We start from the raw sequence: 27,672 nt of genomic DNA on the forward strand, positions 1-27,672 counted from the left end.
TTAAAAGAAAGTATCACCTGAATGTATTAGAATATCTATCTTGTAATAACCTGAAATGTCTTATAGTTGTTGTTTTTTAATCGTATGAATTGTTTATTCTGTTTTCGCTATGAAAATAGCCTTATTGCTGACATGGCGGAAATACATAAAGTATAATTTAATAAAACATACTTTTTTTTTTCTGTGGTTTTGGATCCTTAATTTAAATAATAAAAAAAAAAAAATTTGCAATGAGAGTTGAACGGTCTCACCTCCTCCATCACCAGCTTTGGTGACGCGACTCTGATGGCGATGCCCATGTCTGCCAGTTTATCCAGAACGTCCTGGAAGTCTATGTTGCGTCTGGATTTGGCTCTGGATAGAGCTCGACCCTACAGCGTTCACACACACACACACACACACACACACACACACACACATCAGAGAGTTAGCGGCCCCAAGTTAATCACTAATGATCTCTACAACGCAAGTGAATCAATCAAAACTAACTTTATCTGGACAATAACTTTATTCTAGATCTGCTGTAAAGCCTAAACACTCTGTCACTGTAATCTCCTGTTATCACTGTAAAGCTGCTGTGAAACCATTCAATTCACGTTTATTTGTATAGCGCTCTTCACAATACACATTTCAAAGCAGCTTTACAGAAAATGCATGAGTCCATATTACAATTTACAGTCTGTCAGAGCTAAATATGCATTTCAGAAATGTGTACATATACAAAATCACAGTTAGCTAAAAATTGATTAATGTAATAATTGAATGCAGAAACAGTGAGCTCATTGAAGTAATGAATACTTGTTTGTTAACATGATTATGACATTTAGAAAGTATAGCATGGGTGCATGTCAGAGACTTGACACGTAAGCTAGTGTTAGACTCGCTGCTACACACAGGGTTCCCACGGGTCCTTGAAAGTTTGTGAATCTGAAAAAAAAATTTCAAGGCCCTGGAAAGTTTTTGAAAATAAACATACATAGAGACAGGTCCTTGAAAGTGCTTGCATTTATTTTGTGAAATAAGTTTTCAGGAAAAATTCCATATTCACTCCGGTCCCCTAATGTGTTATTTCGCCAACACTCCATGGCCTATGCATACTAGCTTGCTTGATTTACACTAGTTAAGCGCATTTACGCATTACGTTATCAGGGTTTTTCCTGCATAGAGAATTATGAGGCGGCCGCCTCCGTCAAATTTCGTGCCGCCTCCGGCTCTCGACAATAAAAAATAACTAGAGAATCACCGAAAACGTGAGGATGATTCTGTTTTATTTCATTTAATGTAAGTGGTGATTGATAGCTGAAACCGAGACTGATTTCATAAGTTCAATAAACAAATAGTTAAAATTAAGTAACTTACATTTTAGACTGTTTTAGTTCTGTTTCAGCAGCGAAAATAGTTCCAAACAAAGATCACAGCAGAACCATAGCGCATCTCACAGCAACACTTGTTGCATTACTGAATGATTCAGCGTTTTGAACGAATCGGTTGAGTCAAAGATTCAATTACCCATTCTTAAACTGCCTCATTCTGAATAAATCAGCCGTTTGAACGAATCGTTTGAATGAATGACTCAATGACTCGCTCATTAAGACAGTCGCCTGCCGCTGGCGGTTTAGTTTCATAAAGTATCATTCTTATCAACATTCCTTATTTGTATATTCAAAAATATTTAAAATAATCTAATTTAATACAGTTATAATTTTTCAATGTAAATTATTTAATTTGATTGGTAACAGCCTAGTGTCTTATTTTAATTGAATATATTGATCAAATTTAAGAATTTGAAATGAAAGATGGAGCATACATAATAAAATTAGGGGGAAAATGCCCTTTATAAAAGGTACAAAAAAATTTGTGTTTTCAAACAGTGATGTAATGAAACATTGACAACTTAAGCTTGAAGGGAGTAAAGCCTCTGTTTAGGCTATTAAGGAATTATGTAATTTTGCCAAAAGAAGAACTTTTATTTTAAATAAATGTTAATTATAATTAGCCTACTTCAGTGTGATATGTTACCATATTATCATGCTTAACACTAATTTGAATAATTGTAATGTGATGATCAGATGCAGATATCTAAATCAAAGAATATGGGCGGTTTTGCGGGTGGATTATTTATTTTTAACAGTGGATTTGGGTGACTCAAAGTGCACCATATTAATGAATTTATCTTTAAAATGTAAAAAAAATTCTTACGAGAGGGGGGGGGGGGGGGGGGGGGGGGGGGGTGTTGCCATGACGTTCACACGCGCATGAAACTACCATGGTACCTCATCGTTTGTTGTTGGACACAACAAATGTGTCCCCACATTAAGTCCTTGAATTTGAGGGTATTGGACCTGGAAAGTCCTTGAAAGGTCCTTGAATTTGAAGTTAACCGAGGTGTGGGAACCCTGTACACACTCCTCAGGTCACTCACCGCTCCGTGACACGTGGTGCCGAACGTCTCGGTCATGCCCTGCTCTGTGCCCGTCAGCACGTAACTGCAGGTGCCCATGGTTCCCCCGATCAGAACCGGCTGGCCCGTCAGCTGGAGGACAAAACATTAGGAAGATGGTCTTGCACATTCACAAGTAAGAAGAATTGAAAAATAAAAATAATTCATTGATTTCATGTTTGATTTGGTTCATATTCAAACCAAAAATATATAATATAATTAATTTTTATTTTTTTACTAGTGTGTCCAGGACATTATAGTTCATTTATGTGAGGAGAGCAAAATAAAGTAAACTGTGACATTATACCCAAAAATTCATACAGTGACTACCAGTAAATATTATAAAAATTTATAAATTATGTTTTGCTGACGTGTGTTTTCTTTAATTGCTAATGCTCTTTTTACACACAGACTGAACTAAATGAAGCATTGCTTGGTGATTGGTTGAGCTAAACTGGTATTATCTAATTGTGTAGTTAAATTTAACAGCTGACAGATATTCAACATAATTCATGTGTGAGACAGTCTAACAGAAGGACGGACAAAACCAGTCAAATATCAACTGAGTTCTGCTCATATTTTAGTACCATTTTCTAAACTATAGCGAATAAACTGATAATGTGAGAAATGTTGAAGGAGTCTGGATGAAGGTTTGCTCAGTCACCTGATAGTCGACGGGTATGAGCGGATGGTGTGGGGGAAACGCCCGTGTCGAGCCCTTCCGGTGCACGAGAAGCGTCTTCTGTTTGCCGTCCACCATGTGCTCTTCCACCTTGGCGATGTTGTGCGAGACGTCGTAGATGACGTGCATGTCCAGGTCGTCCGGTGTCGTGGTGAAGACTTTAGAGAACGCCTGCAGTGAAGGTCAGTACGGACACGTTCAACAGCAAAACCTGTGACACGTGCTTCAGAACGGCACATTATGCTGATGTCCTGTATGCAAGTATCCCACAATGCAATAGTAACACTACCAAAAGTTAAAGTCCCCCTGTGGTGTAAATCCAGCGTTTAATGTTGTTTATATGTCTATGTGGTGTTTTTAATACGCTTTAAGACAAACCATGTGTAAATTCATAAGTCGACAGCATTGCTTTGAAATCGCTGGTGTGTCTGACGTCACAAACTACCTTGTAACCAATCAGATCAACGTGTGATCGTCAACCAGTGGATCTCTGAGCTGAGTGAGTGAGTGGAGGCGGGGCTCATTTGCATATTCATAGAACTGCGCATACTAATGAGGCGAGGGTGTCGAGTTAGTGTCAAGATATTTTAAGGCATGACGAATTTTTCTTCAAGGAAAAAACGTTTAAATGTGATCAAAGAAGAGTTTTAGGGGATAAAATGATCGACTACAGGGGGACTTTAAACAAATGATGCTTCTAAAAGTTCATAAAGCGAGAGTTAAACTAATCCATATGAATTTAGTGGTTCAGTCCATATTTTAAAAGAGCCCCGATCACTTTATATGATGAACAGATTGAATTTAGGCTTTTATTCACAAACTTCGATCAACAAACACACATTGAGAACTCAAACATTTTCCATGTATGAACGTTTTGAGAGTTCTGGGTGAATAGACTTTCAATGGAGGGACAGAAATCTCTCAGATTTCATTAAAATATCTTCATATGTGTTTCGACGATTACGACATGAGGGAGTAAATGACAATTAAATTTGTGTGAACTCTCTCTTTAAAGGTGCAGAGTGTCATATTTAGGAGGATCTGTTGACAGAAATGCAATATCATATACATAACTATGTTTTCAGTGGTGCATAAAGACCTTACATAATGAACCGTTGCTCAACTGGCTTTTCTGTGTTGTCTCAAACGATGACATCACTTCCTGTCGCCACCGTAACTTCTGTCGGTTGCAATTTGAAACCTCACCACTAGATGCCGCTAAAATCACACACTGCACCTTTAAGACTTGTTGTTCTGAGGAGTGTTTGAGCTGACCTGTCGGGTGAGGAAGGTCATGGAGGATCGGTTGACCCAGGCGTAGTTCCCGGCGGCCGCCATGCCCTTCAGATAGTCCTGACCCTCGGGAGACGAGATGCGAGCGCAGGCCAGCTGACGGTCGTTCACCACGATCTGATCTCGCTTCATCGCCTTCTCCATGGCCACCAGAGCATCTAAACGTGACAAAAATAATTACTACGTTAAGGGCCTTCGCGTTTTTTCGTATTCGTCGTTCGGTGGCTCTGAATTGTCAAAACACTTCCAAATAACGTCCACTCGATCTTGCAGCGACTCTTCTCTTCTCTGATGATGAGGGCGGGGCAACCTGTCAATCACATGAGATCCACCAATAGAAGGGTGGGAAATAAAGGGGCGGGGCCTTGTTGAGTTAGTTAGTAGTGTTAAACTGGTGGTTATGGTTAAGGGGCGGGACATTTCCCAAACACACTCGAAGCGCTCGACCAATCACAACACATTGATCCAGCCGACCAATCAGAGCACAGTGTGCTTTTCAGAAGGAGGGGCTTCATAGAGACAGGAAGTAAACAGAGCGTTTCTGACAGACTGGGAAGAGAGGAGACGCAACAATGGAGAATATGAGGAAAATAATCAACATTCAAGCAGGAAAACCTGTTCTAGTAGAGCCTGAAAACGAGAGTATGTGAGAGCATTATATGGCCTCTTTGAATTCAGTCACAGATCAGTTGATGCTCACCTGTCGCCACCTGGTGGCCGAGGCCTCGACTGCCGCTGTGGATCATCACACACACCTGCCCCTTGTGGTCGATGCCCATCTTCTTCGCAGCGTAATCATTATAGATCTCGTCCACCACCTGAATCTCGGCGTAGTGATTCCCTGCACCCAACGTCCCCAACTACACCACAGCAAGAGAACAAGACCTTACACTCGTGCTGCACCCAGTCTTCATTTAGGCAAAAACCAAAACACATTTAATAATCAATTAATGAAGCAAGATAATACAGAAACATTTAAATATGCTTTATAAGGCAGATTTTATATCAACTTCTTAATGATGTTTCTACTCCAACTCGTAGTTGAAATAAACATTTAAATGGTGCAGTTGTAATAACGTTTAGATTTATTCAAACGTAAATTAAATAATGAAGACAACAGGTTAAGTACAAATATAATGAATGTTTTATAGTGTTATTCTGTTCTAGTTTATAGATCTTGATTGGCTCTCCTGAAGTAAATGAAACGTTACGTGACATTCAGGGTTTGAAATTCACTTTTTCACTCCCAGGCCAATTTGGCAACTAAATTTAAGTTACCGGCCATTCAGAACTTCTGCTAGCCACCAAAAACAGATTAACTACATCATAGCTTACATCAAATGTGTTTTAGGAGGACAGATTAATACAGTACAAAGAACATAAAAAAAAAAAGGGAAATAATGTGTTTTCTGTTCACCAAATGCTTTTTAATCTTCGCTTTTGCTTCAATGCAAATGATCAAGCGCACCGTTGTGTGTTGTGTAGTGACGTGTGTGTTCAAGTAAAGCCAGATATGAGCAGATTCTGTGCAATACACTGTATTTAATATATCATGATGACTCATGAGTATTTGCACAGATTTGTCTTGCACAAACTTTCCCAGCAAAGTGAGTAAACACAAGTAACACGCCAAAGTGGCTCGTGATTTGACAGCGTTAGACGCCACTGTTGATTTTTACCTGGGTGTTCATTTCAAACCCTGGTGACATTAACAAGCTGTCTCTCCTCAGCCGAAACCTGATCCAGCGATCACATGTTTCTGTCAATGACTTCTGCTCTCCAAAACAGTTTAAATTTCCTTTTTTTGGCCAAATATTTTCATTTGTTTGCTACTTTATACAACCGTAAATCACACAAGCAGCGAGTCTGATATGAATGTTTCACTGCAGTTTTTGTAAGTGTGTGTGTGTGTGTGTGTACCTGTGGCAGTCCTCTCTTCTTGGCTTTGGACGAGACTTTGTTGGGATCGGCCTGCAGCATTCGGCCATATTCCTCACAATGTTCCTTATCCTCGGCCCAGGCGTATCCCTCCCTCAGCGACCAATCAACACCCATCTCTAGAGCCTCCTCCAGATCTCTACACACACACACATACACACACTTACTTAGAGCTAGTTTTACATGTCCTGAGTGTGAGACACTTATTTTAGTATTTATAAACTATTTGAATTGGAATTTCTTATCTCTGTTTAACTTTTTTTCTTTTCTTTTTTTTAATCTGACAGCATAAACGCATCTTTTTGCATCATCCGGCGGAATTTTAGCAGCTCCAGGACTTTTATCAAAACTACAGATCAAACTTCTGCATTTTGGGGGTTTCACTTGAAAAATCTCATATTTCTGATTTCTCTAGTCATGAAGCACATACATACACACGATTAAAGGAGTTAAACCTTTAAGATGTATTAACATAATTAGGATTATGTATTAGGAGTGTATATATTCCTCATTGAGAAACTACATTATTACTAGGGATGCAGAGATGTTAAAATTCTGGCCAATACCGATAACCAATAAATCTAAGTCCAAATTTTTATATAATTTTTGAGAGCCTGATTACAAAAACAAAATCCATGTCCCAAGCACACAATTATAACTAAGTTCTCATTATAATTTTATGTAGCCGATATGACAGACCTGAATGGTAGTGAATGACATGCGACTGAAAAAGTTCATGTTTGAGTGTAAGAAAAGTAAGTCATTAGCACATGTTGCACTTCACTGTAATTTCCTTTTTGATTCCAATCATATTTCAAGCAATTCAAAACCATCATGTTGAACATCTGAAGCGTCTCAGCTGAAGGAAATAAAAAATTCAGCTAGGCCAAATTTTCTTATCGGGACGATTACGATAACATCGAAAATGAACATATATCCGCCGATATCGACATGCTGGCCGATATATCACGCATCTCTAATTTTTACCCCATTTTATTTAAAGCATTAAACATTTGGATTAGGGCTGGGGAATTAACGCGTTCATCTTTGCGATTCATTTTTTTCCGCTCCGTGTGTGAGCCGTGCTCTCCGTTCTGTGTGTGTGTGTGTGTGTGTGTGTGTGTGTGTGTGTGTGTGTGTGTGTGCTGCGCTCTCTACTCAATGTTCTGCTCCGTGTTTGCGCTGCGTGTTCTGCTCTGTCGTTAACGGCCCAAACGCTCCAGTCATGGACCGATCACGCACTGGAAAAGCAAAGTCCGCTCAAATAAGGTGACATTTCTCAGTAGTTGACTTCTGTTTGCTGAGCTGGTATAGCCATGCTGGGCAACAATGGTAACATCACCTGCTCTGATCACATGCTCTGGTCATAATAGCTTTGTAGGACTATATTTTATTTTGATAATTAGTACAAATAAAAAAGATAAAAATCTGTTAAATTGATTGTTGATTGATTATTGAAAAAATAATAATATATTGATGTTTAATATTATTTTAATATAGGGCTATTTTCTGTTCCTTTTTTTTCCTGTGTTGTTTGATTTAATTAGGTGATTCTAAGTTTAAATATTGATGATTACAAGCTTGGGGGAAATGCAATTAATTACAGCAAATTGTGCAATTAATTAGTTAATTTGTTTTAATCGATTCCCAGCCCTAAATTGGATGCTTGACTGTTGCCAAGTAAGTTCAGAACATATAAACCAGATAAAGATGACAGCTGTCTTGAGCTAGTGTAGTGGGAATGATAGTGTTTACTTTGCACCCATCGGAATGACGCCCTTGGATCCGACTCCGACGGGAATGTGGTCAAACATGGACTGGGCCAGCTGCTCCTTCACCGGCTGCACGTCACACTCATCCAGGTTCGTTCGCAGGAGTCGCACGCCACAGTTAATGTCAAACCCCACTCCACCTGCACACACACACACACACACACCATGAGTCAGTTCAACTTAAATGCAGAAAGTTCATTTCAAATCTTGTAGAAAATAAATTCAAGTCATATTCTTCTATTGTAGCAAAAAGGTTTTAGGGGCATTTTTATAAGAAAGAAACTCATCGTGAAATACACAGAACTTAAGTTTTACTTTCAGATATTTAGATGTGTGTATATAAAACTGAGCTTGAATAAGGATGAGGCGGATCCATTACGTACCGGGAGAGACCACAGCATCCGGGTTTGACATGTCAAACGCAGCCATGTTTCCGATAGCAAACCCGTATCCCGAGTGGACGTCGGGTAAGCCGATAGACCGCTGCAAAACACATGTGAACCAGGAAACCGTGAGCAGTGATATATGGAGCAGTGGACAGACTGAGCTGACAAAGCACTGCTAAATTATATTATTTAAAATGATGGGGGAAAAAACTTAAATGTATACTTTCACTTATGCACCAACATTTTTATCTAAAATCCTGATGTTAACCCTTTAAGTGTCACCCCCCTTTTTTTGAATAGACATGAAAATTCACTTTCCGAATGCTTTGGAATATAGATGCAAGATTGGTCTTGTTTTAAAGAAGACATTTGAAGTGAAATAGATTAAGAAAGTGAAACAGATCAAAAGTTATAGAAGTTTTAGTTTATGAAAATGTATTTAAATAAATTTAATTATTCATATTTTATAGAAAATATATATTTTCAAAACATGATGAACTCTAAAACTGCAAGAAAATGAAAGCCAAAAATCTGAACAAGCTGTGTTTCAAATTTTAGGTTGATATCTCAAAAAATGAGCTTTCAGTGAGATTTTGTTTGGGCGCAGTACCGGACGCTTCCACTAGGTGACAACCAGACTCCATTACTGCCCATATAAGGGCGCCTCCATTTCCATATGTGGTTTGAGTGATCTGAACCATACATTTCCAAAATTTTCATACAATTTATGAAGTAGACATCCTATTCAGAAGTAGTATGGGAAGTTTGGCAGATTTTTATATGAATTCAACCTCTAATAAACACACAAAAAGAACACGTATGTGCCCTATAGCTCGCTGCCACATCACAAATGGTGAATCTATTGTTTTTTCTTTATATTTAAAACATTTTCAGACCTTTTTTTCAAAAAAATAATGGAAGTTATCTTTTGAATTCTTGGCATGAAAACAAACTGAGGTTTCTACCATTCTTTCATGATTTTTCATGTTCATTACTATTTCAAAATAAAGGTCTGAACACGCCTTAAGCCCCGTTCACACTACAAGCGACACGATACCATTGATTTCAATGGGGAGCGGGCGATTTCCGGCGACAGTGACCGTTGGAGACTGGATGGGGCGTGTCCAGCGACGCGACACAGTTGAGATCTGTTCAACTTTATGCAAATGAAGAGTAACTTTCGGGAGCGACAACCAATAGGAGTTAAGTCAGTAGGGCGCGCGTGATCCGTCACTCTTCAGTGCCGAGTCCGACCGAGGCAAGATGAATGAGAAGTTTATTTTAGCAGTCAGAAACTGTCCAATAATTTATGATATGTCTCCGTGTACATACAGTGGTACGACTCCGAGCCTCAATGGTTTCGTGAACTCAGAAAGACCAGTATTTGCCCATTTGCTGCAGTTAAACAGCCGCGATAGCAAAGAGCACTCGCTGTTTCTCATTCATCTTTAATATTATGCATTTTATGTACTGATTCCATTTATATTTAGACTTTTCCTTCCAAAATGTTAGCTTGTAGTGGCAAGAAAACAGATTTGTTGTCTACAGCATGGAGTAACATCCGTCACTCACAAACATTACTAGGCAACCAGTAGTGGGAACGCCCACTAGCGACCGCAACGCCAGCCACTGGCGACAGCTTTAGGAGTATGAAAATATTCTTGTTGCAAATTGATAAATTACGACTCTAATTTATTTTGAAGATATGTCACCAAATCTTTCAAATGATATATAGTTTGTTAAGATTGATTTAGGATATTACTGTTTTAAATATGTAATGGATTTGGGCCCCCTGGTGGGCCGGTGACACTTAAGTAAAAAACATCCATGCTGTTGGTCAACGACCCATCTGTTCAAATGCACCCCCATTTTGGTAATTAATACAATTGACCTACTACAGTTAAACACCTTTTGAAAGGCAAAGTAGTGGCTTTATATAGTAGATATTTATAAATGATAGTTATTGATTGATTGTTTGACAAATAAGTTGTAAAACTTCAAAATTAGTAATTGTCATATTTATGATATTTGTTGTGCTAGGGACTTTTATTTTGACAATCTCGAGTTTCTGCGCTACTTTGACATATCTGAAATGTAAGAGATATTTATGTTTTTTTTTTTTGCTGAAAGCAAGGTTATGCATTTCATGTGATGATAAATCCTGCTATTTTACTCACATGTACAATTCCCGGCAGGGCGGCAACGTTTCCGATTTGCTTCATAGCAGGCAAGAAACCCCCAAACCCTGTGAAAACACATCAAGAGTATCTCTCACTAATACTGACTCACAGTTTATATGTTCTATTCAAATCAGCAATTACAATTTCTGTTGGCTAAAACAATGCTTTAATGCGTTATGTCATTATCATGAATTTTGTACCATTTCTGGGATAATTGACCCCACACATAATGATAATGAACCTTGAGTCTGTGCACAAGCTGTGTTTTATGACTATGATTGACAGACGTGTTTGATTATTGAGTTCCTGAAGTATTTAATTTCTAAGCCAATCAGCTTTGAGATGAATCACCATGTTACAAACTTTGATTTAGGGCAAAAAGGACTATGTAAATGAACTTCTTCACACTACTGTTATAATGTTGTTTGTACAAATGGCTCAGTAAAACGTCGTGACGTCACCTCCACCGCGACAGGCGTTTCTCAGCTCCTCAAACATCAGCTTCTCCAGTGGATCATTGACATAGAAAATACCCTCCACCTGAGGATCAAACATCATTCAACATTTAACTCAATCAGACACAAAGTGCTGTACTGTAAAGTACTGAGTACTACTAAGTTTGTTATTGATGTAATGCTGAGATTCTCTATATGCGTCACTGAATCATGAGTGTAACGTTACACGTCTGCGCTTCTGACACGTGATTTACCTGCATATTAGGCACGAAGCCCTTCTTAATGCGCCAGCAGTTTTTGTGGACTTTATCCAGATACTGAAGCTCATCGTTATACGTGCGACTCATTTTAAAATGAAATTAATGAACGCACTTTTTACACTCCTCACACGCTCCTCCGGTTCTTCCACTTCTTCTTCTCTTGGCTTTTATATGGACTGTCGCGGGTTTGTTGTTCATGATGTTCAGCGCCGCCTAACGCTCCACGAGGTTATTGCAATTAATGTATTAAATGGAGAGAAATATATAAACTTAGTGAACATGGGATAAAGCTGACAAAGCACTGTAAAATAACGAGTATATTAATAAAATAATAATGATATATATTTTAATTATATTTAAACTAACGGGGAAAAGCACAGAAAATGTACACTTTCAACGGACCCTTTTCACTGACAGTGATGATGACGCGTTTTAACGGTCATCTGTATCGTAAATCCTGCGTTTTATATCTTAAGTTTTTTATATATATATTTTTAAATGTATTTACATATATAACACTATACTTTGTGTTATATTAACTTTGCATCAAATTACAAAAAAATACGACTTTGCCGTCTTGTTGCTGTATATATTTATAAATAAATATTTATAAACTGTAATTTATACATTTAAATACATATTGACTATTTGATTGACAAATAATGTTATGAAACTTGACAATGAGTTGGCAGATTTATTTAAGGAATGCTAATGGCATGGGACTTTTATTTTGACAGTCTCTCGCTCAGCAGTTCTGCTCGCCTGCAGTTACTGCGCTACTTTGACGTATCTGAAAGGTGAGTGATGTTTACATTTGTTCAGTCTCGTTAATAGTTAAATTAACACATTAATTCGAGGTTTTTCTCTTTGAATATGCAGTGGCACCGAACACTGAACTAAATTCAGCAGGTAACGGTGAAATATCGCTGTGTAGTTTAGCTGTTAGTGAAAGTAAAAGCGGTTCTGGAGAGTTTCTGTGAAGTGAAAGCGAATCTGCGGATCTGTTTTCATGTTTCGTGGATCTGTTTTCTGTCTAGAATGAAGCTCCGGGTCCGAATCAACAAAGACACCAGGCGACTGGAACTGGACGGACCAGAACCGACTCTCTCCGAGCTCAGAGTCCGGATCAGAGACACTCTGCTGGGGTGAGCTAGCTTTCATTAGTTGTCTTTATGTATTTCCAGTGGGTAATTTTAGTGCTTCAGTTAGTTGCCAAGCTTACATTTCAGTTTTTCATCTGTCACTGTTGATTATATTTACTTATACTTGTCTATACATATTTGTTTTGTTGTTTATACTTGATGTACACACAATTATAATGATACACCTAAACATTTGATGCTGATTATTATTATTATTATCTGGATTTTCCACATGAGTTTGGTTTGATAGTATTTCACAGATATAATGTTCACACTTTCACATCTGCCCATCCCTACTCATTTCCAGGATATGAATTGCTGATATCAACCATTACATTTTCACTAGTTAAAATGATAATTCTTGATATCAGGAATTAGATTTCTACTAGTAACATCAGGAATTACATCTGGAAGTGAATAAAAGTCAGAACGGCTTGACATCTGTCATCTCTTTCTCTTCCTGTGCAGATCTGATGTGGAGTTCCGGCTGTCTCTGAACGGGACGGAGGAGCTTTTGGACACGGGACAGACGCTGTCCTCCGCTGGGGTTGTTTCTGGAGATATGATCAGTGTGATTTTGCCCCAGGGCAGCTCTCAGCAAACACAGACTGCCCCAGAAACCCCGAGTGGAGCAGAAAACACACCCGGCTCCAGCGAGGAGGTGAGATCCCAGCCGCAAATATATCACTGTTGGACAGGAGGATTAAAATAATACAGTATCTCAGGACCATACAAACATAAACACACACACACATATATATATATATGTATAGAAATATTAGATATTGAAGTTTGTTAATACGAGATTTAGAATTTAGTGCATTATACAAACTATAATATACACAAAATATTGTGCATTCATTTGATTACCACTGTTTTTATTATTATAAAGTTGCATTAAATCATAAAATCTAAAAAATAAAACATTTCATAGGGCACTATTATTTATACATTTTTTGGTAAATTATTCAATTGTTAAAGTTTTATGAATTAGAATTTTTTTTAATGATTAAAAATGAATTAAACCATTAAAAAAGAATCCAGATAAATGAAAACAGTCAACATAGAATTTCTGAAAAGGCTCTATTATGGTTCAATTTAATACATTTTAAATTGTTAAAGTTTTATGCATTCGATTGGATTAGACATCCTTTTTGATTTGTGAACTCTTATTTTAAAAATGTAAATATAAAACACATAATTTTGGAAAAATTAAACAAAAGCGATTTACCAGGGCCCTAAAACTGCATTACTGGCATTATTTTATAAGCAGCAACAACCAAAGAAAAGAAAGTGAAATGACAAACACCCTGATGTGTGTGTGTGTGTGTGTGTGTGTGTGTGTGTGTGTGTGTGTGTGTGTGTGTGTGTGTGTGTGCGTGTGTGTGCGTGTGTGCATGTGTGTGCGTGTGTGTGTGTGCGTGTGTGTGTGTGTGTGCGTGTGTGTGTGTGTGTGTGCGTGTGTGTGCGTGTGCGTGCGTGTGCGTGCGTGTGCGTGCGTGTGCGTGCGTGTGTGTGCGTGCGCGTGCGTGTGTGTGCGTGTGTGTGTGCGTGCGTGTGTATGCGTGCGTGTGTGTGTGTGGGGGGGTGTGTGTGTGTGTGCGTGTGTGCACGTGTGTGTGTGTGTGTGTATGCGTGCGTGTGTGCATGTGTGTGTGTGTGTGCGCGTGTGTGTGTGCGTGCGTGTGTGCGCGTGTGTGTGTGCGTGCGTGTGTATGCGTGCGTGTGTGTGTGTGGGGGGGTGTGTGTGTGTGTGCGTGTGTGCACGTGTGTGTGTGTGTGTGTATGCGTGCGTGTGTGCATGTGTGTGTGTGTGTGTGCGCGTGTGTGTGTGCGTGTGTGTGTGCATGTGTGTGTGTGTCCTGACTCAGGCCGGTGGCACAGACAGCATCAGTGCGAGGGATGCTGTGATGGAGGAGTGGCTGGAGGACGAGGAGTGTGTGTCCGCTCCTCCACCGCTCCTGTGCTGTGAGACGGAGGAGGAGGGAGTGATTCCTCACACGCTCGAGAGGCTCCTGGACTCAGCGAGATGCAGAAACACATCAGACTGTCTGATGCTGGCGGCACATTTACTGCTGCTGGAGACCGGCTTCCTTCCACAGGTCAGAGGTCACCTGATTCAATACAGTTCAGTTCAATTCACGTTTATTAGTACAGCGCTTTTCACAATACACATCATTTCAAAGCAGCTTTACAGAAAGTGCATGAGTCTATACTACAATTTAGTGTGATCTGTCTAAGTTATGTATTTCAGAAATGTAAATATACAAAATCACAGTTAGCTAATTTTGTTTTTAATTTTAACAATGTAGTAATTTAATGCAAATACAATGAGCTCATTGAAGTAATGATGACCCCTGCTGACACCTCACATTCGCTCTGAACCCTGGAATTAAAGACGATCTCTCTTTAGTGTGTAATGTTGCTGTATGAGCATGAAAAAGCTCCAGTTCTTCTCTATATCAGTGTCAGTGTTTCTGAACTCCTGAAACGCCTCCATTGTAGTCTTGAGTTTCTTCCGGGAACGAACATGTCACAATATTCCTCATTATAATAATGAATGTGCAGAATAAAGGGGCGGGGCCTGGTTGAGTTAGTTAGTAGTGTGTTAAACTGGTGGTTATGGAAAGGGGCGGGACATTTCCCAAACACACTTGAAGCGCTCGACCAATCACAACATACTGCTCCAGCCGACCAATCAGAGCACAGTGTGCTTTCAGAAGGAGTGGCTTCACAGAGACAAGAAAGGGGCACATAGTCTCACAACAAATCTGAATATCCAAAAGATTACACACTTCACTTTTAAATGTATTTTGAATAGGCATGTGATGTATCTTATATCAAGATAATTTCTGTAGCTTTTATTGAATTATATTACAAAAACAGGTTAAAAAGATAAGTAAACTTCAGTGCTGTCCTCTTAACTTCTTTTGTCAAATAACAAAAAGAACCTTTAACATTTAAATACAATAAAACAACACACATCAAACATGTCAAAAGTAAATGGATGTTTCGAACTGATTGAAGATGAAGAATAGCAACAACAAAACAGAACATTTTCAACCAACATCTATTTATCTTTTCAGGTCTGGCATGTTTTAGTCCAGATTAAAATGTAGAAATGTTGAAGTCTTTGGTGTTGTTGGATATACACCATATAGTTGAAAGCAAAAGTCATCTGTCTGAAAACATGTTTGACCTCCTCTTTTTCTTCATGACATTTAGAAACGCTAATCTGAGAAGCGGTTAACTGCGCTATTTCTACACCTCTTACTGTCAGAGTCAATTTGCAATTTGAATGTATTTTTAAACAAGCTAATGTGCGTTTTAAAAATAAAAAAAATGAATATAATAAGGCACCTATAATTATTTACGGCAATTCGAAGTGCAGATGTTAAGTTCCATGCGTAACACTTTACAATTAGGTTCATTAGTTAACATGAACTAAGAATGAACACTACTTCTACAGCATTTATTAATCTCAGTTAATATTAATTTCAACATTTACTAATACATTATTAAAATCAATGGTTGTGCTTGTTAGCATTATTTAATGCACTGTGAACATGAACAGCTGGATTATTATTAACTAACATTAACAAAGATTAATAAATACAGTAACAAATGTATTGCTCGTTGTTAGTTCATGTTAGTTAATACATTAACTAATGAACTTTATTGTAAAGTGTTACCGTTCCATGCATGTTTATTACTGCCATACGCCATATCACCGGCACGACTCATAAGTCTCACATCGGTTATTCTCCCTTTCAGGGTTCTAATGTGAACTCAGGCGAGATGCCGATTGGCTGGCGGGCGGCAGGGGGCGTGTACAGACTTCAGTACGCCCACCCACTTCTGGAGAACAGCCTGGTGTCAGTGGTGTCTGTGCCGATGGGCCAAACGCTCGTCATTAATGGTGGGTTAATCTGCATAAGGGCTGTGGAACGGTTCATGAAAATAATGGTTCAGTTCACTTGTCACGGTTCGAGAGTCGAGACACGTGTGTATTGTTCGGGTCTGGTGTGTTTCTAAAATACAATCATGACGTGTCGCCGTCGCGGCTGGTTAGGACAAAACTCTGATTAACATGGAAAAGCTTTTATATAACATGGCATAGCTTTTATCACGTCTGTGGCCGGTTTCACAAAGCTAGTTTAGACCGGTCTATAGTGTTAGACTAGTCTAAAATGTGCTCATAGTCTAGGCTAATGCAAGTTAGACTGTTTCACACAAATAAAGACTGACTTAATTTAGACCAAAAACATTAGACACCCCAGGCTAACTTAGGTCTAAGACTCTGTTACCTTGGCAACCAGCAGTAACAATCAGTTACATTACAAACAGCCAAAAGAAAAGGGAAAATGGCTCATAATTTAAACATTTCTTCTTGTTACTACATTCTCCGCTAAATTTCCCAAGTAAAATGTCCTTGTAACTGTTATATTCCTCCAACACACACATCTCTTCCGCTGGGGTAAACTGCACTGAGCGGCTGAATGCGCTTACTCGATCCGCCATGTTTTTTGTTTTGTAAAGTGTCTTATTTTACCCAGAATGCATTGCAGTGTAGTCCTACTTAAGATAGTCAGAGTCTTCAGTGCTTTGTGCAACGGTCTGATTTAGATGTCTATCTGAAGTCTGACTATCTACTATATCTAAGCCATAGTCAAAGTCTATCTGTGTGAAACCGGCCCCTGGTTAGGACACGGTGTAACAGGGACAAGCCTTATAAATTTGACAATAAGTGTTTTTGTTCTCAGCTACAATTTGTCTAAGGCCAACAGTTCTAAACCCTATTACAAATAAATGAAAAGCCTGTTGAAATGAACAACATCTCCACTCTTGCTGGATCTGAATCTCACAGATTTAATTTATGATCATCAGTGTCACAGTAATGTGTCTATTCCTAAGATCAAGCTGCCTCATTCTTTCAGTTTTCTGATCACATGACTTTGAGAATGACTTATTTTTGAAATACTGTAAATGCTAGATTATAAGGCTATATGATTTAAGATGATGTATGGTATTTCTAAAGTGTTAAAAAGGAAAAAACATTAATAATGTATACCGAATCTAACCGAAAACCGTGACCAGAGCCGAACGGAGGATTTTGTGAACCGTTCCAGCCCTAATTGTTATTGGTCAGCACTGTCTTCTCTCAGCTGAGGATGTTGTTTATGTGTTGTGAAACAGCTGTTCTTAAGATGGACAAGACTATGGAGAACTCCCGCAAGCTGGTGCTGAAGCCAGAGGCTTATGTGACCGCTGATTGGGCTGGTACGTTTATATTGCATTTAACATTATTCAATACAAGATTGATTGTATTGATTATTACAGAAGCTGATCCTTAAAGTCCTGATGAATCTTCCGTATTATTCCCAAGCACACAATTATAATGATGTTCTCATTATCATTTTATTTAGCCTATATGACAGTCAGGCTCCAATCATATTTCAAGCAATTCAAACCCATCATGTTGAACAGTGCGCATCTGAAGCGTCTCAGCTGAAGGAAATAATTCATTATTTATCGGCTTTAATATATCGGCCAGATTTTCTTATCAGGCTAATAACATTAAGCCAATAACCGATATGGTGGCCGATATATCATAGATCCCTAATATTTTGTCAACATTGGACAAAGACATTTTGATTACACATTACAAGGTCAAAAATGTTTTAAGGAGAAAATACTCAGACTTATGAGTTTACACATGGTTTGTCTTAAAGCATATTAAAAACACCACATAGACGTACAGTACAGGCCAGAAGTTTGGACACATTACTATTTTTAATGTTTTTGAAAGAAGTTTCTTCTGCTCATCAAGCGTGCATTTATTTGATCAAAAATACAGAAAAAAAAATGTATATTGTGATATATTATTACAATTTAAAATAATTGGTTTTCAATTTATTATACTTTAAACTATCATTTATTTCTGTAATGCAAAGCTGAATTTTCAGGATCATTACTCCAGTCTATCACATGATCCTTTAGAAATCATTCTAATATTCTGATTTATTATGAGTGTTGGACACAGTTCTGCTGCCTAATATATTTGATGAATAAAAGGTTAAAAAGAACTGCATTTATTCAAAATAAAAAAATATTTTCTAATAATATAAATCTTCTTTACTATCACTTTTTATCAATTTAACACATCCTTGCTGAATAAAAGTATTGATTTATTTCAAAAAATAAAAAATAAAAATGACTGACCAGTAGTGTATATCGCTGTTACAAAAGATTTCTATTTTTAAAACATTTGCTTCTTTTTTTCTTCTTTTTTAAAAACTTTTTATTCATCAAAGTATCCTTTAAAAAGTATCACAGGTTATGAAAAAATATTAAGCAGCAGAACTGTTTCCAACTTTGATAATGAATCATCATATTAGAATGATTTCTAAAGGATCATGTGATAGACTGGAGTAATGATCCTGAAAATCCAGCTTTGCATCACAGAAATAAATGATCATTTAAAGTATAATAAATTGAAAACCAATTATTTTAAATTGTAATAATATATCACAATATACATTTTTTTTTTTTTGTATTTTTGATCAAATAAATGCAGGCTTGATGAGCAGAAGAAACTTCTTTCAAAAAAATTAAAAATAGTAATGTGTCCAAACTTTTGGCCTGTACTGTATAAACAACATTAAAAACTTGATTTTCACCACAGGGGGAGTTTAAAGTGGTAATAGACTTGTTGCTCACGGATGTTTTTATATTTAAGCTGAAGTTGTGTGTTTCCACAGGCGGCAGCGCAGGCGTCGTCTACAGAGACTTAAGCAAACTGTCTCGTCTCTTTAAAGATCAGCTGGTGTATCCGCTCATGGCCGCTGCCAGACAGGGTGATTATTCCTCTCGCAGTGCGCTCAAACGTGTGGTAACGTGTGTCCGTTCAGAGTGTTTAATGTGTGTGTGTGTGTGTGTGTGTGTGTGTGTGTGTGTGTGTGTTCTGCAGCGCTGGGTCTGCCGGCTCTGTTCGGTCTGGCTGTTCTTCCTCCTGAGCTCCTGTTGCGTGTGTTACGGCTCCTGGACGTCGTCTCTCTCGTCTCGCTGTCGGCTGTGTGCCGAGACCTGAACGTCGCTACCCAAGATCCTTCACTCTGGAGACACCTGCTGCACAGAGACTTTAGGGGTATATCTATCTAACCAGACACACTCGCACACACAGTAACACTAAACACTAAACACACATCAGACAGATGAAGTGTAACTGAGACGAGTGTTGTGTGCTTTTGCAGTGCGTTTCTCTGCAGGAAATCAACAGAGAGACACTGACTGGAGAGAGGTGAGCAAAACATCTGTCAATCATATCTAGAAACCATCTCTTATAGCATTGGCTCTCACTAATTATCAAAAAACTGAAATTACTTATGATCATGTTCTGCAATATTATAATCAAAACACATTCAATTCAATGGCAATGCAATATTACATTTAGAAATTTATTTATTTTTAATATGCTTATTAAAGGATTAATCGCTTTTTTAATATCTATTTAATATCTATCACACAATCAATTTTTTTAAGTTAAAAATCAGTAATCATATTTTTTATGCATATACAAGACTTTTGATTTTATGATGTAATAATGTAACAACAAAATACAATTTTTAACTGATAAGAGGAATTTAAATTTAGTAGTTTATTTATTTTTAATATAATTATGAAAGGAGTAATTTCTCACTGACCCTCGAGTCACCAAACAATCTAAACTGAATATTACATTCTTAATTTGATTACTTTAATAAATGCTCTTCTAAACCCTTAGCTCTGCTTCTGAACCGTCATTATTGTCAATATTGAATTGACTTGAGATGAATAATGACACTGTTGTGATAATGCTGAATTGAACTCATTTCATAATTGATGAACTTGACACAGTTGAGCTGAATAATGACACCATCTCTTTAGAGAATTTGTCTCATATCTGATATGACACATGATATTGAAACACTCTGTATTGTATAAAGCTGACTTGACTTTTCGCTTTGCCCTCAGCTTTACAAAAAGAAGTATAAACAGAAGAATGTACACAGATGCCGCTTTTATCCACACCACGTTCCTCCGATTTTCCCTCTTTCCCCGTTCCCGTCCCCCCCGCTCCCCCTTCCGCTCCCGCTCTACCCTCCCGGCATCATCGGAGGAGACTACGACCAATCACCTGTTCTTCTGCCCCGCCCACGCTTCGACCCCATTGGCCCACTCCCGGGTCACCTCCCCGGATTGAGCGTTCCCATTGGCCGACGGAATCTGCGTCCGGGAGGGAGTCGACCAGACGTCAGGAGAGGTTTCATTTGAGCTCCTAAAGACTTATGTTTTCAAAACAAGTAGAGGATCAAATTATTTTTGTGTGTGTGTGTGTGTGTTGTCCTTCATCAATTAAAGCATTCCTGGGACGTTCAGACCAGCAAACGCATTTTAAGGGGTGGTTGATTGACTTTTCTAACTTTAGTTAGTGTGTAATGTTGCTGTTTGATCATAAACAACATCTGCAAAGTTACAACGCTCAAGAGTTCAGAGCAAAGGGAGAGATTTGCTTTTAAGAAATTGCTTGTTAAGAACTACAACAAACGGCTGGTAAGAACTACACCACATTCCTCCCTAAAATTTACATAAACCCGCCCCCTGAACACGATTTATAGATTATGACAGAATATGCTAATCAATGACTAGAAGATAACTACACATAAGCTACATAACTTCCTCAACTAACCATTCAGAAATGTTGTCACTTCTTCTTGAGTCTCTCAATGTTTGTCCGACTCCGGTTTGAACATGAAAGGCTAAAAGTTTTTGAAATGTTCAGTGTGTGTCTGTGTGAGGTAATTAAAGCCGCAAACACACAAGAGCTATTGAAGCTCCGCCCCCTGTGCCGGGAGCAGCAGCTCATTTGCATTTAAACTGCTCAAAAAGTGACAACTTTAACATGCTATATAATCTGTGGGGTATTTTGAGCTCAAACTTCACATACACACTTGTTTGACATCTTGTGAAAAGAGCATTATACCATCCCTTTAAAAATAGGAATAATTCACCCAAAAATGAACTTTTCCCTTTATTAAGACATTACAGTTGAAGAGGCAAGATGTGTGTGAGTCACATAAACGTTGAATAAAAGGTTGTGAGTAGGTCTTGATCGTTGTGTTGTGTTTGTGGGGTCACATGTGTGCTTCCTCATCGGTGTTGCTCCACACAGGCCTGCGTTTCTCCAGGAACGCCCTGACGCCCTCCTGCCCGTCCCACAGCGCCAGGTTCTCCACCATGGCAGCAGAAGCACACGCGTACGCCTCGTCCCGGCCCTCGGACATCTGTCTGTGAAACACACTCTTCCCGAGAGCCACCACGGGCCGGCTGCACTCACACACACGTCTGGCGATGGCCAGCGTCGTCTCCTCTAACTGCTCCTCACACACCACTCTACTGACCAGCCCGTGAAGAAGAGCGTCCTGAGCCGAGATGGGGCGGCCCGTCAGCAACATCTCCATGACCACCTGGAGACGGGGAGGGGACGTCAACATACTTTCTTTCTTTCATTACTCTAAATATTAGTATTGCAACTTGTTAAAAAAAAAAAAAAAAAATTATCATCAAAGTTTACGGTAAAATTGTAAATTACAACAGTAATTTATTTTAGTCGTCTTTTTTTATAGTTGGTTAAAATAATAATAATTATTGTCATTGTATGGTTTGATAACAGTATTATCGAATATTATTTTTATAATACAACTAATTCACAACCGTTATATTTCAGTCTTCTTGTTTATTAGTTTAAATAATAATTATAAGTTGTTATATGGTTTGATAACATTAGAATCAAATATTCATTTTTTATTTTACAGTACAATTTCAATTTACAACAGTAATATATTTGTCTTTTTATAATTGGTTAAAATAATAATTATATTTGTAAATAATTAAATTATTATTATTATTATATTGTTTGATAACAGTATTTGATATAATTATCAAATATTATTTTTTTAACTTATCCAAAACTAATATTTCAGTCTTCTTTTTATAATTAGAGTTAATTATAAGTTATTATATGGTTTGATAATATATTTCTATTTTACAATACAGTTTTAATTTACAAAAGCAGTGTATTTCAGTCTTGTTTTTATAATTGGTGTTATAATAACTATTATCAAATATTAATATTTACAATACAATTGTAATTTACAACAGTAATATACAAGTTAAAATAGAGTTAATAAAACAGTAAAACAGAGTTAAAATAATGCTAATAATAATAATAAATCATATGGTTTGATTATATTTTAATATAATTTTTTTATAATAATTTTTAAAAATTATATTTTGCAGTACAATAGTAATTTACAAAATAATGTTTATAATTAGTTAAAAAAATAATAATAATCATTTTTATTATTATGCCTATTATTGTTATTTTGTAAGTATTAATTATTATTACTTAGTGCTGTCAAATCGATCAATCATGATGCATTGCATCTAACATAAGTACTATAAATATTTAATATATATGAGTGTGTGTATATATATATATAAACTTTTCTGTTGGATGCGAGTCATCGATTTGACGGCACTATTATTAAAGGGTTAGTTCACCCAAAAATGAAAATTCTGTCAGTAATTACTCACCCTCATGTTGTTCCAACCGCGTAAGACCTTCGTTCATCTTCGGAACACAAATTAAGATATTTTTGATGAAATCTGAGAGCTGATCACTTCTCCATAGACTGCTAGGTGGCCCAAACTTGCTGGCCCAGAAAAGTTATTAAAGAGATCGTTAATATAGTCCATGTGACTACAGTGGCTCAATCTTAAGTATATCAAGTATATCCCACAGTAGCTGCACGGGTCTCAAGCTGTCTGGCGGACATCTCCACATGGATGAAGGAACATCACCTGCAGCTCAACCTGGCAAAGACTGAGCTTCTCGTCCTCCCTGCCAATCCGTCTCTACAGCACGACTTCACCATCCAGCTAGAGTCATCATTAATCACCCCATCAAGATCGGTCAGAAATCTTGGAGTAACGTTTGATGACCAGCTGACCTTCACAGATCACATTTCAAAGACAGCTCGATCATGCAGGTTTGCACTGCACAACATCAGGAAGATCAGGCCTTTCCTAACTGAGCATGCAACACAACTTATCGTCCAGGCCCTGGTCATCTCTAGGCTTGACTACTGCAATGCCCTTCTGGCTGGACTCCCAGCATGTGCGACCAAACCCCTACAGATGATCCAGAATGCTGCAGCTCGTCTTGTCTTCAACGAGCCCAAGAGGGCCCACGTCACTCCTCTGTTCATCTCTCTGCACTGGCTACCTCTCGCTGCTCGCATCAAGTTCAAGGCACTGACGCTTGCTTACAGAACTATCACAGGCTCAGCTCCCTCCTACTTTCACTCACTCCTACGAGTCTACATCCCTACCAGACACCTACGATCGGTCAACGAGCGACGTCTCGTGGTTCCATCACAGAAAGCCACAAAATCACTTTCCAGAACATTCTCATTCACAGTTCCATGCTGGTGGAACGCTCTCCCCACCCTCATCCGGAATGCAGAATCCCTGACAACATTCAAAAGACAGCTGAAAACCAATCTCTTCCGTGAGCACTTAACCTTATAGAAAAAAGAAAAAAAAAGAAAAAAAAATTCCTTTCCCTTTGAAACATCACTTATCAGGCTTGTGCTACTCTGAATAATACCTGAACTTCGTATTTTGAGCACTTCTTGCGTTGTTGTTGCTTTTGCCTCTTTATGATGACTCGCTGAATTTTGTCCTAATTTGTAAGTCGCTTTGGACAAAGGCGTCTGCTAAATGACTAAATGTAAATGTAAATCAAGCGACGAGAATACTTTTTGTACGCAAAAACAAACAAAAATAACGACTTTATTCCACTATTCATTTCCTTCTCTCTGCGCCTCGTAAGTGTTTTTGCGCTGCGCGTCTGTGTTACACGTCACCACGTAGGCTCACTATTGGCCGACGCTGGTCATGTGTGTGACGCGCAGCGCAAAAACACTACGCGAACCAACTAGAGGCCCAGAGAGAAGGAAATGAATAGTGGAATAAAGTCGTTATTTTTGTTTGTTTTTGCACACAAACAGTATTCTCGTCGCTTGATATACTTAAGATTGAGCCACTGTAGTCACATGGACTATATTAACGATCTCTTTAATAACTTTTCTGGGCCAGCAAGTTTGGGCCACCTAGCAGTCTATGGAGAAGTTATCAGCTCTCAGATTTCATCAAAAATATCTTAATTTGTGTTCCGAAGATGAATGAAGGTCTTACGCGGTTGGAACAACATGAGGGTGAGTAATTACTGACAGAATTTTCATTTTTGGGTGAACTAACCCTTTAATGTGTCCTTAAATGATCATTTCTTTAAAACATTATCCTCTTTAGGCTCTTTTAAAGTGTTAGTGAAGGCTTTCTGACGACCCTCGTATAGTTAATCCGGCCAGATCTCACTGTTCCGCCCTTCTGACCCCCTGGAGAGGTAAACTCACCTTTCTGGGCATCGCTCGTCCGATGGCCACCGCTGGCGTGGAGCAGAACAGCCCGACACTGACGCCAGGAGTGGAGAACGTGGATTTATCCGTCGCCACAGCAATATCACAGCTGGCAACTAACTGGCAACCCGCCGCCGTGGCAACACCGTTCACCATAGCGATGACCGGCACCGGGAGGTCCTGGATCAGGGTCATGACCTTGGAGAAAAGTAGAGTTAGTCAACTGCACTGACCATAGACTGTGAAACAAGATGGACGACGCCTTCTCTCTCTTCCTATTGGTGAAGTCGCCAAAGTCCTAGACAAACTATATCTTCAGGATGTTTAGATATAAGGAATCCAAAATACAACTTACAATGTATTTAATAATATATATATTAAATACAAAGTTTATTCTTTTTTTAATAAATAATCATTTATATTATAATGTTGGTGTACTTCATATCAAGAAAGGTTCAGATGGGGTTTTATCAGACGGGCTGCGGTGTTCATTTTGTGTGAAAAGATTGCATTTGTTTTTTCGAAAAAATTAAATTTCATATATATTGTATTTATATATTTATAAATAAGTCAGGCACTCTTCCGGTTCCTCTTGGTAAATATGGCTGTTGTTTCAAGGGTTTTCCAGAACTTCTATTTCAACATGTCAAATTCAAGTACTTTAAGCACCTTGTACGAACCCTGTGTACAGTAAGTGACCTCTGACCTCTGAGCATGTCTGGAACACCCTGATGTGATGCTCACGACCCTGGGCAGAGGTCAACTCCTTAAGGTCATGACCCGAGGAAAACACAGGACCCCGCGCTGCAGAGAGAGAGACAGAGTTAGTGTGTGTGTGTGTGTGTGAGTGTGAGTGTGTGTGTGTACAGCTGGTTCTGAACGCATCTTCCTCTAGATTGACTGGGAATGTTTTGCCTGATATGATGATGACGCGCAGGTCTGGTGTGTGTGTGTGTGTGTGTGTGTGTGTGTGGACAGATGTTTTGCCTGATATGATGATGACGCGCAGGTCTGGTGTGTGTGAGTCTGTCAGGAGGTTTTCTCTCAGTGACTCCAGCATGGACAGAGACAGAGCGTTCCTCTTCCTGGGGTTGTTCAGGATAATCCTCCTGTAATCAACACACACACACACACACACACACACACACACACACACACACACACACACACACACACACACACACACACACACACACACACTTCAGATCAGATCTGATGCTTCATTTTAAAGCACTGATTCCTGATGAATCGTTTGAAATTATTCTTTTAAAAGTTTCTTGTGAGCAAGTTTAAGTCTATACAAGATATTTACCTGATGAACTATAATATACAGTCTCAGCTTTACTGGAAAAACGCATATTCACCTCAATAACAAACACACAAAATCACACAATATTCAAGTCTAATAAAGTTTTATCAGATGTTTTGCTTGTGCAACTTTACTTACAATCAATTACAGTCAATGCTTTAACTTTTGGTTAATTAATACAATGACATTTAGACAATTTAAGTGACCAAATGCTTTTAATGTTTCTGTTTTTAATGCAGTTTTGCTTTGTGCAATAATATTGATTGGTGTATTTCGTTTATTTTGGGGGGGGGGGGGGGGGGGGGGGGGGCCTGTCGTTATACTGAACAACTGTGGAATATCGGCACATTTATTAATGATAATATCCTGCCAAACATAATCATAACTCTTATTTTAGGACTTATTTTATTTTTAGAATCTGCTTCACCAAAAAAAAAAATTTCAAAAGAATTTGGACACCATTTCATCTTCAGTAAATAAGAAAGCAAGTAGAACGACTTAAAATGTCAAATGTTTGCAGTGTCTTTGATTTGTATACTCTAATTGATGTAAAAAATAAAATAAAATCATTTTATTCATTTATTATGAATATTATATCATATCATATTATATTTTTCTGACGTTAGCCGTTAATAACTCATTTTTTCCCGTGTGTATTCTGTTGACAATGGGTGTATTTTTGTTCAATTGTTTGAATACACATAAAATGTGTATTATAAACGTGACAACTTTTCTAGCATTAATCGAGCGATGCGGGTCAGAGGTCACGCAAGAAGTTCGCACCTGATTCCGTCCTGCTGTTTTCTCAGGGTCAGAGAGGAAGAATCCGCGCTCATCTTCCTCATCCAGATCCTCCAAAACTCCCCTCTGGACTTCACAAGGTTTGACGCTTTGTAAAACCCGCTTACAATCATATTTAATCACTGCAGAGAAAGTAAATAAGCACGGGGTAGTGAAGACAGAGACAACACCGGAAGTGCATTTCAGCTGTTCTCCAAAATAAAGGTGTTTTTTGTTCAATCATTGAACATTTGCAAACAAATACATCGTGGATTAAAGTGCATATTTTGATCTATTCAACACAAAAGAACTTAAAATAACATTAAAATGTTCTCGCTGCATAATGTACTGTTGTGACCGTGCGGCGTTTCGCGCTTATATTTATTCTGTTATTAAAGCGTCTTAATCAACGAGGTTTTAAATATAAATCTATTTAAATTGTGTTCACTAATGGAATGTAGCTGCGTTTGTTATAAATTATTTATCCGTGCACCATCCGCCTTAATCATTTATA

General features: G+C 38.2%; 3 protein-coding genes across 4 annotated transcripts in view; 1 reads left to right on the forward strand and 2 right to left on the reverse strand.

Annotated features, from left to right (window-relative positions):
• Positions 1–11,580, reverse strand: part of rtcb (RNA 2',3'-cyclic phosphate and 5'-OH ligase) — a 12,891-nt gene extending 1,311 nt beyond the window's left edge. The window contains exons 1-11 of the mRNA XM_082166810.1: positions 11,401–11,580; positions 11,153–11,231; positions 10,689–10,756; positions 8,509–8,608; positions 8,109–8,265; positions 6,336–6,492; positions 5,116–5,275; positions 4,398–4,573; positions 3,105–3,293; positions 2,423–2,533; positions 252–371 (exon numbers count right to left, since the gene is read on the reverse strand). Coding sequence (XP_082022936.1) covers positions 252–371; positions 2,423–2,533; positions 3,105–3,293; positions 4,398–4,573; positions 5,116–5,275; positions 6,336–6,492; positions 8,109–8,265; positions 8,509–8,608; positions 10,689–10,756; positions 11,153–11,231; positions 11,401–11,493 — 1,410 coding nt within the window. The 5' untranslated portion in view covers positions 11,494–11,580. The remainder of the gene's footprint in view (positions 1–251; positions 372–2,422; positions 2,534–3,104; positions 3,294–4,397; positions 4,574–5,115; positions 5,276–6,335; positions 6,493–8,108; positions 8,266–8,508; positions 8,609–10,688; positions 10,757–11,152; positions 11,232–11,400) is intronic.
• A 563-nt stretch (positions 11,581–12,143) lies between these two features.
• On the forward strand, positions 12,144–21,368 carry fbxo7 (F-box protein 7). Of its 2 annotated transcripts, none has more exons than XM_082166820.1 (10): positions 12,144–12,203; positions 12,444–12,551; positions 13,017–13,209; positions 14,420–14,650; positions 16,323–16,467; positions 17,745–17,828; positions 19,310–19,405; positions 19,519–19,695; positions 19,802–19,848; positions 20,562–21,368. In XM_082166820.1, the coding sequence occupies exons 2-10, from the start codon at positions 12,445–12,447 to the stop codon at positions 20,859–20,861; spliced, it is 1,380 nt and encodes a 459-aa protein (XP_082022946.1). In that variant the 5' UTR covers positions 12,144–12,203; position 12,444; the 3' UTR covers positions 20,862–21,368. The 2 variants fall into 2 exon arrangements, with proteins under 2 accessions (XP_082022946.1, XP_082022947.1); XM_082166821.1 differs by lacking the exon at positions 12,144–12,203 and adding an exon at positions 12,295–12,315.
• A 237-nt stretch (positions 21,369–21,605) lies between these two features.
• Positions 21,606–27,491, reverse strand: echdc3 (enoyl CoA hydratase domain containing 3). Its single transcript, XM_082166840.1, has 5 exons — positions 27,162–27,491; positions 26,057–26,178; positions 25,776–25,873; positions 25,067–25,267; positions 21,606–22,054 (listed from the first exon to the last, which is right to left on the reverse strand). Exons 1-5 carry the CDS (start codon positions 27,290–27,292, stop codon positions 21,722–21,724), a joined length of 885 nt encoding a protein of 294 aa, XP_082022966.1. The 5' UTR covers positions 27,293–27,491; the 3' UTR covers positions 21,606–21,721.
• Between the last annotated feature and the right edge of the window lie 181 nt (positions 27,492–27,672).

This window comes from Leuciscus leuciscus (genome assembly GCF_965113295.1).
Source record: "Leuciscus leuciscus genome assembly, chromosome: 4".
Taxonomy (NCBI): domain Eukaryota; kingdom Metazoa; phylum Chordata; class Actinopteri; order Cypriniformes; family Leuciscidae; genus Leuciscus; species Leuciscus leuciscus.

Excerpts from the sequence above, each read along its gene's own strand:
- fbxo7 (XM_082166820.1), top strand. The coding sequence starts at position 12,445 with ATGAAGCTCCGGGTCCGAATCAACAAAGACACCAGGCGACTGGAACTG. Across the intron at positions 12,552-13,016 it reads ATCAGAGACACTCTGCTGGG|ATCTGATGTGGAGTTCCGGC; the intron begins GTGAGCTAGCTT and ends CTTCCTGTGCAG. Across the intron at positions 19,696-19,801 it reads GCTGCACAGAGACTTTAGGG|TGCGTTTCTCTGCAGGAAAT; the intron begins GTATATCTATCT and ends GTGCTTTTGCAG.
- echdc3 (XM_082166840.1), bottom strand. The coding sequence starts at position 27,292 with ATGATTGTAAGCGGGTTTTACAAAGCGTCAAACCTTGTGAAGTCCAGA. Across the intron at positions 25,874-26,056 it reads GCGCGTCATCATCATATCAG|CGCGGGGTCCTGTGTTTTCC; the intron begins GCAAAACATCTG and ends CTCTCTCTGCAG. Across the intron at positions 22,055-25,066 it reads GACGAGCGATGCCCAGAAAG|GTGGTCATGGAGATGTTGCT; the intron begins GTGAGTTTACCT and ends CCCCGTCTCCAG.